We start from the raw sequence: 11,248 nt of genomic DNA, 5'->3' as shown, positions 1-11,248 counted from the left end.
TGTGTATGTGTGTGTGTGTGGGCAGAAATGGGGGTGAAAATGATTTGTATTTTATTATCATATTCTACTGAAATGGCCTCTGTTTAACAATAAAATATTGTAAATATAATAAGCGTTTTCAGTCCAAAATGGCGACAGCGGCTGTTGTCAAAAAGAGTTTCGTCTCTTTGCTTGTATTCTCTCTGGTTTGGTAATGGGACTGTTGCAACATCACACTAAGAGGTGCGTTCGGTTTATCTTCACCCGATTTTCAGCAAGGGCGGAGTCTAGCTCGGCTTTTCTCAGAATCATTATATTAAAAGTAACTGATTCAATTGTTGAGTAATTTGTTTTTGCCCCAAGTCAGTTGTGATACGAAACCAAACGATGAAATGAAAAAAACGGCCCCTCATTTATAGGTATTCCACATGTCACCGCCCGCCGGGTGGTCATATGTGCAGAAACCAAACCACCACATCCGGAAACAAGCAGTCAGCTGCTGGAAGCCGGAAGCTGTTAATACCTGAAGTAGCTCGATGGCTACAGCGGTCGGTTGTTAAGGTGTTATTCACACTGCTGGCGTTGTCTCTAGAATCACTTTCACTGCGGTTATTTGGACATCACTACAGGCTGTGAAGATGAAGTCTGTGTTTCTCCTCGAGGCTTTCTCTGTGGCTTGTTTTGTTCTCTTAAGTCAAGTGACAGCGAAGGTAAGCTCATGCTAACTAGCCTGGGTTAGCTCGCGTTAATGGAGATGATGGATAACTACACTGACATGTCCTCTCTAAAGATTAAGACTGTCTTCAGCCCTCACAGTTCAGAGGAAGAATAGACACGCTAACTCTTGTTTTCATGACTGTGGGACTTTCCTGTGACGACCAGCTCTGCAGCAGGTGTTGCTGAAGCTTCATGAAGCTACAGATTAAACACAAACTGAACATGAGACACATGAAGGAGGATTATTGTTAGTTGTAGCTCGGTGTAGCGATGGACTGACAGCTGACTGTGTCCTGTATGGAGGGAGGCTAACAGCTAACATCCTCTTTAGCTGCTCATCAATCAAAAACAATGTTATGATCAATCATTTTATACTAGTGCAACATTACATAACAACATGTGACAGTACAGTATGTGCAAATGTAGCTATTATATAATAATAATAATACATTTATTTATATAGCACTTCTCAAAACAGATGTTACAAAGTGCTTCACAAGACAATAAAAGCAGATAAATAAAGTAAAAGATATGGTAACTGTTAAAACAGAACATCACAGAACATATCAATATATTAACAACAACAACGATACACAATAAATACTATGGTACAACATGGTTGACATATCAAAACAAAGGTTATGAGTTTTTTTGGTATAATTATATACTACTAAATAATAATAATAATAATAATAAATAGCTCTATTTGTATTGGATTTTTTTAAACATGAAGTCAACAAAGTGCTTCACATGATTTAAATTAAAGGCACACAAGACTGAACAATAAGAATATGACGATTATACATAACAATAAGGACATTAAATCAGTAAAGAAACACAAGTAGCAAAAGGGAGGGAAATAAACTAATTAAATACATATAAATATAACCGTAAAAGCCAGATTTAACAATGATATGTGTTATGTAAGTGTGTTGTTGTATGTGTTACCAGCTAAATGTGAAGGTATGTGTGAAGAGGGAGAAGAGAAACAAACCAAACAAAGATATACATGTTACAATGGTGGCAGCTATATGAAAAGACAATAAGTCATGTGTCATATCATGTGTGCAGCATGTGAGTCCATGACAAATAAACAATAAAGTGTTATCTTATGTGATCTATCTGTTACAGAATTCTGAAGACATCCGTTGTAAATGCATCTGTCCGCCGTACAGAGATGTCGATGGGCAAATCTACAAACAAAATGTCTCTCTCAAAGACTGGTATGTAAAGTGATGTGTCACCCACTACACTTCCCTGAATGACACGAGCTGTCCATTTCCTGCTCACTACAGCTTGTTAATGTTATTTTCCTGTTTTTCAGTAACTGTCTCCATGTAGTTGAACCCATGCCGGTTGATGGGAAAGATGTGGAGGCGTATTGTTTACGCTGCGAGTGTAAATATGAAGAGAGGAGCTCGGGGACCATTAAGGTAAGTTGACACTGTAACTGGTATTGTTAATTACTTTATTCATTTTGTCACTTACTTCACTGTCAGGCTGCACCTAATGATTATATTCATTCGATTCATTTCAATTAATGTGTTTAATCTGTTGGTTATTTTTGTTTTTATTAATCGTTGGGTTTATAAAATGACAGAAAATGGTGAAAAATCACCATCATACTTTCCCTTAATTTGACTATAATCAAATTGCTTGTTTTGTCCAAATAGAAAACCCAAAGATATTCAATATACAGTGATAATAAACTAGAGAAAAGCAGCACATTTGAGAAGCTGGAATCAGTGAATGTTTTGGTTGAAGTATGTCTTAAATGATGAATAGATTATTAAAATAGCTGTCAATAAATTGACAGAAGAAATTATGAATTCATTGTTTCAGCAATAGTTGTCACTTAATTCACTGTTTTCGGTGTTTGTATCCTACACGTGTCAAAGGAAACTAATCGGTAATCTTTCTGTATATGTAGGCCACCATCATAATGTACCTCTCCATTTTGGGCCTGCTGCTGCTCTACATGATCTACCTGACTCTCCTGGAGCCCATATTGAAGAGACGTCTGTTTGGACATTCGCAGCTTATCCAAAGTGACGATGATGTTGGGGTATGTGTTCGTCTTAAAGTTACAACATTGTATCTCACACTTATAAAGTACAATAAGGTTTTATATCATGTTAATTATGGTGCTGCCCCACCCTTCTACCCAGAAAACAATTCTTTCTTGTAATGAGAATTTCATGTTATGAATCAATAACCTCACTTTGCACAACATGTCACATGGGATTCATCCTTTGTGGTTAAAATCTAACAGAGTTATGGGTCTCAAATGTCCAAATTACACACAAAATACAACCCTTAATTTCTGAATCTTAATCTTTAGCTGAAATAAACATAGAAATGTCAAATCAACAGTTTATTTAGGCAATGTTACAGCAGCTGGTCCAACCTGAACAGATCCTTCTAGCAGTGCTGTGTGGTAAGAGCTGCTCCAAACACAGGGAGTGATCTCACTCTGCATCAGATCCATTAGTAACCACATTAAGGAGCTGCAGCGGGGAAACTGTCAACCTAGTGCACGATGCAGGCAGCTTTAACCCTTTTCTGTTCACATCACACTATCTCTACGTGCTTTTGACACCCACCTGTTTCTTAAATATTATTCATTCATTCATTAAAATGAGGGATCAGGTTTCTTTTTCAGGACGTGTGATTAAAAGAAGCCGGTTTAATGTATCCAGATTTCTGCAAAAGAGAAACTGGTTATTTATGTAAACATGGGCATGACAAAGCAAGCACAGGAAAAGTAGCAGAACATAATAGGGCTGCACGATTACGACCAAAATGATAATCAGGATTATTTTTTATCAATATTGAGATCACAATTATTTATCCCGATTATTCATTGATTTTTGGAACAAAATATTTTTATTTTACTTTCACATTTAAATAAACAGACTTCTTTCATTTCCATGTTGTGCTACTTTCCTGCTAATGTACAAATCTTTGCATGAAAATAAGACTTTAAATAAGATTATTCTCCACCTGAATTCAGTGCATTTTCATTTTAATGGTCAAAAGGAGTAATATACAGAATATTACTCTTCTACTCTGAACTGCAGCCGCAACATTCAGGAAAGTTTCTCACAGGCTGCCGCTGTCGGGTGCATGCAGCGGCATGACAGCTCCCCAAAAGTGAAGCCAAAACATCTTGATTGCCAGCTGGTGGCTGGCTGTTAGTTTAGAAAGCGCTTGATCTGATATCCAGCAGAGTTTTCTATTGGCGCAGCACGCTTTTTAAATGTCAATATCGCAGTTGATCATGTTCATTTAATTGTGGGAAGCCGTGATGGTGATTATTATTTGATTAGTTGTGCAGCCCTAGAATGTGATCAAGACTTTTAGCTGTGTTTCATTGTAGCAAAAATCCTGCTTAAACTGAAACTTAAGTAAAGTTCACTGTAAAAGAGAACTTCTAAGTAGGCTGGTTTCATTTCCAAAGACAAGCATCAGTCTATTTCTAAAATGTGTTCAGGCAGTAAAGACTGCTCACTCTCTGTGGCACTGTGCCATCAGTGAAGAATCATTTTCTTGCAGTGGCAGGCAGCATGAAAGCACTAAACAGGTTTCGCAGAAAACATTGAATTATAATGGATCTAAAATATGCCAGTTCTCACTACTCTATATAAGAGAGTAGAAAAGAAAACAAATCACTGGGGGTTTAGAGTAATCGTACACTTGCACTGCATTCAAAAACCGATTCTGTTTCATAGCCTTACATTTCTAACAGTAATCTAGTTGCTGATATAATTGTCATTTGTTCTACTAACTATTTCAGGAAACACCATTAGAATGCTGAAAGTGCATTCAAAGAGCAGTAAGTCAGTTTGGTCTCCTCCAGCATGACACAGTTTTTAGATAATAAGATATTTTAGATCTGACAAAAGAAAACAGTGACTGCCTTTGCCTGAGGGGAGAGCGGGAACTGCAGCTTAGCTCGCTGCTGTTTTCACTGGCAGAGTTCAAGCAAGAGGAAGTGTTACATGAGAGGTTTCTGCTTTTGCTGTAAAAATGTGACTAAGCAGTAGTAAGCGCCGAAGTGTTTCACATTGTTGCATGAAACATTTCGATGTTGGCAAACTGTCAGAAATTATGTTTATACTTTAATTTTATAGAGGTTACTGGTTTGCTTGTTGTATGGAAATAATAAAAGATATATAATCTTTGCTTTCACTGTATTTGTGACAAAGCAACAGAATAGGTAAATTACCACTGCTAGAGAAAGCTTGAAATGACATGAGTACTACAATTATCTAATTTACCCAAGGCTGAGACTATTTGTAGCACTGCAGCTTGTCCTCAAACTGTCACCGGGACCAAAACAAAGGGGAGTGATTTAAAAGCAAAACCAGTATAAGCGGAAATGCTGCTGCTACATTAATTATAGAGGAAATGGTGGGCTTGTAATGTTTAGTCAGTCTTTGATACAGCGAGGCGGCCCAACTGATAATGTTGGTTTATTTTCCTCAACAGATGTCAGCTGTGGCTGTGATCCTCCCAGTCTTGTTCGTGCATTTACTTTTATTGTTTTTTTTCTGAGAGTAACTGTAGCAACTTTATTTTATAGGCGTCAAAACAAGTTACAAAATACTTTACAGACATAAAATCAAGAAAACCCAGTGATTAGGGTAAAATAAAACGTTAGTAACTAAAACAAAACATTGGCTAATTAAACTAAAAGTATGAGTGCAATAAAAGCACAGAAACAACTCAAATTACAAATATATAATAGAACAAATTAAAAAATATAAGTCTAATTTGTTTGTTTAAATGAATTTAGTGGGGTAGAGGATCAGACAAATAGTCAGGAGGCAATACCAATTTGACAGTTTCCGCCAGTACATGGTTTAGCCAAAGTGGTAAGCCACCCAAAACAGATTAGTTAGTAGATGACAACGTAAACAAATAATGACTTTTGCTGTGTGAATTAGCCCCTCTGTTTCCCCCTAAAGGTTTCTGTTGTATTTCATAATGGTGTATCATTTTTTATTAAAGGTGCTCTATACGATATTCAGAGCATTAATATAGCAGCAAACAACTATTTGCTATGTAAAGATGTAGAGGAGTAATGTCTACCTGAGCAGAGAATGAAGTCGCTCCCTCTGTGTCTGAGCCATAACACTGTTAACTCTGTAAGCATTGTTGCTGTTGTTTTCCACTGTTAGCACTGTTAGCTGCGAGCCGCCGGTTCAGCTGTCGCCATATTGAGAGCCGTGCGGAGGCAATAGAAATGATCCCAATCTCACATTCAGCACCTTTGACGTTAAGGGACGTGGTCCTTGTTCAAGGCCCAGCAAAGACCAACAAACCCTGCATTATGTGCCTCCACTGTTCAAACGTGACCTGATCTAATATGTCATACCTTTTAGGCTGATCATATATATTTTTTTTCCATGCTGTGTTTTCAGGACCAGCAACCTTTTGCCAACGCTCACAATGTGCTGTCCCGTTCACAATCTCGACCCAACATGCTGAACAAAGTGGAGCATGCCCAGCAGCGCTGGAGGAGGCAGGTCCAGGAACAGAGGAAGTCTGTGTTCGACCGCCATGTTGTTCTGAGTTAAACCCCGCCCTGCGAGCTACTGGTAGAGCAAAAAAACAACAACAACAACAAAAAAACACTGTGACAGAGCCCTCAATTTATATTCCTTTCTCTCATTTGTGGTTTGTATCTCATCAAGTGTGACACTTATCCCAGGTGAACATGGTGAAGAAATCTGTATTTGTAGAGCAGAAGTCCCTGTCAAATGTAGAATCAAAGCTGGGGACTCTCATTTAGTCTGCAGGCAGCACAAGAGGCTACAGTGAATTCATTTTTGCACAATCTCGAATAAACAGTCTTAAATATCAATTTTCCAAAAGCAGAATTTACTCTCTGCCTGCCGTCTAGTTTGAAGAAGTGCCAAGTCACCAGAGAATTTACAGTGAAGAATTTGATGGAAGAGACTAATAAATGTGAGATAAAAATAAATCTTTCAAGTGAATATTTTATAGCACTCTCACTAACGCTTTCTGGCCACAGCGTCAGGTGGAGTCCCATCAGTCTTTCACATTTACAAGCCAAACTGGCTTTCAGAGTAAAATAACCAGATGTTGGTTAACTGGATACCTGCAGTAATGGTCTGTTAACATGTAGCTGGTGGGTATTTTCCACCCCAAAAACTAATATACCCTGAAACTACTGCTCTCACCACAGGAGAAAGGAACTAGTGTACGATATAACTCTTTCAGCTTTCTTTGAAAAGAAGATGCATGTTTTATAATGAATCTTTTATAAATGTGTTTTGAATCCTTCATTCCTACCATAATGTTTAATGTCTGATAACTGGTGTGAAATCCGTCATTTAATTCGTCACTTTCAATTTGATTTTTCGGAGTAGTTTCACTAAACCTCATTGCAGGAATCGATGCAATCTCTTGGTGATGTCCTAGCTATGGTAGCTGTGCTATTGATCCTCGTCTGTTGAAGACCCTCTTGAAATCAGTGCCCTCTTCAACTGCCTAAACAAATCTAATGACTAGTCTTTTATTTTGACGCTTCTTCTATGTGCTCGGTCTAACACCAGCTCCGTCATGAAGGTCCTCGTTGTCTATCAGGCAGCATTAGTACGACGGAGTGGTGTTATTCTGGGTGCAAAGATGTTCATTTTGTGTATAGTTGGGCTGTGTACAGACCTATGGAAGTGTTCTTAACTATTGTATATGTTATACCTATAACTTTGAAATAAATTTATGTAATATTTGTGATTCTTTTGTACTTAAGTACAATAGTTGGGTAAATGTACTTATTACACCACCACTGACGCCATGACTGTGCATATTACCAAACAAATTTGTAATTAATCAAAACTACCACAAATTAATAGCTTCTCTGACAACCTTTGGGGCCCCTGTAATCCAGTCTTGGATGCACACATCGTTTTTAAATAAAGCAGGTAAAATGACTTCTGGTGCTGATACCTCTGTAACTGAGTACATTTCGGACCCTTTTGATGATTTCTGTTCACAGTTTTCTGATCCAGAATAATTTGAACACTGCCAATGGAAAATACTCTGGATAATTTCCTAAATAAAAACTTTAAAGGCATGTTTGCAGTTTAATTTGGGGTAAAAGTACCTTTTTTGTGTGTTTAAACTTTTTTTTTTATTTTTCTCAGCATTTGAACATACAATACAAATGTATAAACAATATACAAAAAAGTTAAAATATATATATATATATATATATATATATATATATATATATATATAATTATTATTTTCTATAATAATAAAAGGTAGATATAAATATAACTCCACCTGTATATATCATTTATTGTTTTTAATACTCATACATATTTTTTGTTCATCCATGATCATGTGATGTACAGAGAACAAGGATGGGACACCCAAATGTCAGTTGTCATGGCGATGATCTATACCTAGCTTTCCTTAAATATTCAATAACCTGCCACTATTTTTATTAACACAAAAAAAAGCCTGGAAATGATCAGTTAAACCCTTCATCAAAATATGTTGACCTATAAACTATAACTACATTCATTTAATAACCCTCAGTATCTTCTTTCTTTTTTTTGTATTAAACAAAGTGATTTCCATCCAGCTGCGTCATCATTTCCTGTGCAGTCCACTTTTCCTTTTTTCCCTCATTGCATGCAGCAGTTTAACAGAGGAGACGATTTTTCCGTAGAAAAAGAAGATCAGTTTTTGAGGCTGCACAGACAGAAAAGCGACTCAGGCTCTGTGTTAAAGAATGGATCATTGAGCAAACACTGCAACACCAACAACAACAACAACAGCAACACACACAGACAGGTAGGATGTTTGTTTCACCTATAAATGTTGTTTTATAGAGAAATCTTACCACTTTTTTTACCCTTTTAAGTAACTTGTAGCATCTTTAGAGAGTTGTGTTGATGAGAAAAGATGTATTGTGTTTTATAGTCTGTTGTATTGTTGACATGATTAATATAACTGACACAAAGTTGTTCACACACGCTGGCTGTGATCGATGTTGTTGTTTACTGTCTAATCAACTGTTTGACGTTATGAAGTAGTTCTTCTCAGCCTCAGTGCTGCATGTGCAGCAGTCTGCCTACAGGGGGCGCCTCAGCCTTTCAATTTGATCCATCCACACAACTAAAGTCCCTGTTGATACACTCACCTGTGTTTACCTTTTCCCTCATGTCCCTACACGTTTCACTTTAATTAGGACAGTTTGACAAACACACCCTACACACACAGAGGCATGCACAAACTCCAGAAACATTACAACATTACGCTACATTTGCCTCCAAGGTTTTCTGAGTCAGACTGATGTTGCTGCTGCTGTGTGGGGAAAAAATGCCACGAGAGATAAAGGACTGTCCTTGTGTGTTGTTGTGTTTTGTGAAACTGCAGTTGCATGTGTTATTCAAAGCATTTTTAGACACAGTAACATGGTGCCACTTCTGAAACTTCTGGTTCTCAGAAAAAAATATTCCTGTTCAAATTATTATGTCATTTATCAAAAGAGTGGGCTGGTTTGTTACAGATTAGTCTTGATTAAAAGTCATTATTCTATTATTTCATTTTCCTTATTAAGTGTTGCTGTATCCAAAAGATAAGAGACAGAGAGTTCCCAGTATTAATAAGTGGTTGAAGAAGTATTCACATCTTTTACTTAAAGGTGCAGTGTGTAGGATTTGGCGTCATCTAGCGGTGTGGTTGCAGATTGCAACCAACTGAATACCCCTCCTCTCACTCCTCCCTTTCTAAGACTGCGGTAACGTGAGCTGCAGCGTGCAAAACCGTGGTTACGCCGTTCGCCTCGCTCAGAGGCCATCCTTACCATAATAACTACTACTTTAGCAGCAACGGAAGTCAGACGGCGGCTGGAGGTACCACGGTTTTGCACTCTGCGGTGCCACGCTACCGCAGTTTCACAAGTGTGTCAGAGAACTACGGTGGCCTTCAGGTAACGTAAAAACGTGAAAGGCTCTCACTAGAGCCAGTGTTTGGTTTGTCTGTTCTGGGCTACTGTAGAAACATGGCGGAGCAACATGGTGGACAGAAGAGGACCCGCTCCCTATGTAGATATGAAGGGCTCATTCTAAGCTGACGAAAACACAACGATTTCAGTGTTGTTTTCAATCCTCTCTGTTGGTCATAGACTGCAAAATGGTGTCTGTATGAAACAAAAACAGTCAAAACAGGTTTGAAATGTGCCCCAGGCTGTAAATATGAATACTCAGACAGCTCACATTCATTGTTATTCTCCCGGAGCAACCACAGAGAAGCGACTGTAACATATTTTGCATTAAAATATTACAAAACATGAAAGTCTTAGTTATATTATGTTCAGCTACTGTGCAGAAGACACTTGCAGCTTTATTTCTCTTCAGTTTTAAAGAGGAGATGATGTCTTTACTGTCGGTGCTTTCAGGAGAGTTGACTAGACACAACTTAATTCTGAAGATTAACCCTCTGAGACCCGCGATCCCGACCAACTTTACTGCCTTTCAGAGGCTGTAGCAGGTTCAGTTTCAGAGCTAGAGTAAAGGTACACACATCCTATAAAACTAACCTAGCCTAAGTAATCCATTGGTACCAACCATGTCATGCTAGCTTGTCGGGAAGGAGGTTAAATAATGCTCCAAAATTGGATTAAATTTTGGTGAGGAAAAACTATCATCGCCATTTTTAAAGGGGTCCCTTCACCTCTGACCTCAAGATATGTGATGAAAATGGGTTCTATTGGCACCCACGAGTCTCCCCTTTACAGACATGCCACCTTTAAAATAATCACTTTTTCTGATTAATTAATCTCCAGGTTCTCAGCTTTGAGATGATGTTCACCACTTCTATGTGACATCTACTGTTGACCTGCTATCTCCCCCCTAAAGACCCCCTGTACCCTCCTAAAAAAGACAAAATCTGTTGTGGGTCTCAGAGGGTTAAGAGCAGCCTCGGGCCTGTTTCTGAAACCAGATATGGTGTTTATTGCACCAAATATATTCTCAAATGGGTTCAGTATTTCCATAACTACCTCCTCGACCCCTCGAACATTCAGAAGCTGAGAGAAAGAATCTGAGGTGTAGGTGGGAAAATCCCCACAGAGCTGTGAAATAATCCCCTTTGAATGTTTTTAGGATTTGGGATTCACAGTGGATCCTTAACAAACACACATAAGGTTTAGGGATTTTATGTGAGAAAATAAACACTCGTTCCCTTGTGCCTGTGGCTTTAGCAGGTGTATAATCATGAGAGCGGGAAGAAAGAGCTGAGATTTACAGCATCAGAGCTCAGCGGTCAATCCTGAAACTGTTTGTATGTGAAGCTTTTGGAACTTCATGATGTATGTAATGTGAGCAGATGTATGTTATGCTATGTTTTGAACTTTGTTTGATGCACATGAAAGAAGAGGATGTGGCTTTTAATGAGAAATACAGATGGCACTGTGATCAGTGGAAACAATGAATTCCACGAGAGTACAAACTCAGGCTCTGGTAAAACATCCCACAAACAGGAGTCACTGCCTTTGTCTTTTGTGCTC

At 38.2% G+C, this 11,248-nt stretch overlaps 2 protein-coding genes across 2 annotated transcripts in view; both read left to right on the top strand.

The window, feature by feature from the left end:
* The first annotated feature begins 467 nt into the window (after nucleotides 1-467).
* Nucleotides 468-7,801, top strand: tmem9b (TMEM9 domain family, member B). Its single transcript, XM_037795737.1, has 5 exons — nucleotides 468-689; nucleotides 1,828-1,919; nucleotides 2,021-2,129; nucleotides 2,627-2,761; nucleotides 6,123-7,801. The coding sequence occupies exons 1-5, from the start codon at nucleotides 618-620 to the stop codon at nucleotides 6,276-6,278; spliced, it is 564 nt and encodes a 187-aa protein (XP_037651665.1). The 5' UTR covers nucleotides 468-617; the 3' UTR covers nucleotides 6,279-7,801.
* Nucleotides 7,802-8,380: 579 nt separating this feature from the next.
* dennd2b (DENN domain containing 2B) overlaps nucleotides 8,381-11,248 on the top strand; it is a 66,605-nt gene continuing 63,737 nt past the window's right edge. The window contains exon 1 of the mRNA XM_037795723.1: nucleotides 8,381-8,529. The gene's annotated coding sequence lies outside the window, so the exon portion shown is untranslated. The remainder of the gene's footprint in view (nucleotides 8,530-11,248) is intronic.

Source organism: Sebastes umbrosus, chromosome 2, assembly GCF_015220745.1.
Source record: "Sebastes umbrosus isolate fSebUmb1 chromosome 2, fSebUmb1.pri, whole genome shotgun sequence".
Taxonomy (NCBI): Eukaryota; Metazoa; Chordata; class Actinopteri; order Perciformes; family Sebastidae; genus Sebastes; species Sebastes umbrosus.
The sequence above is the reverse complement of the archived record's forward strand: the minus strand, read 5'-3'. Positions and strand labels throughout refer to the sequence as shown.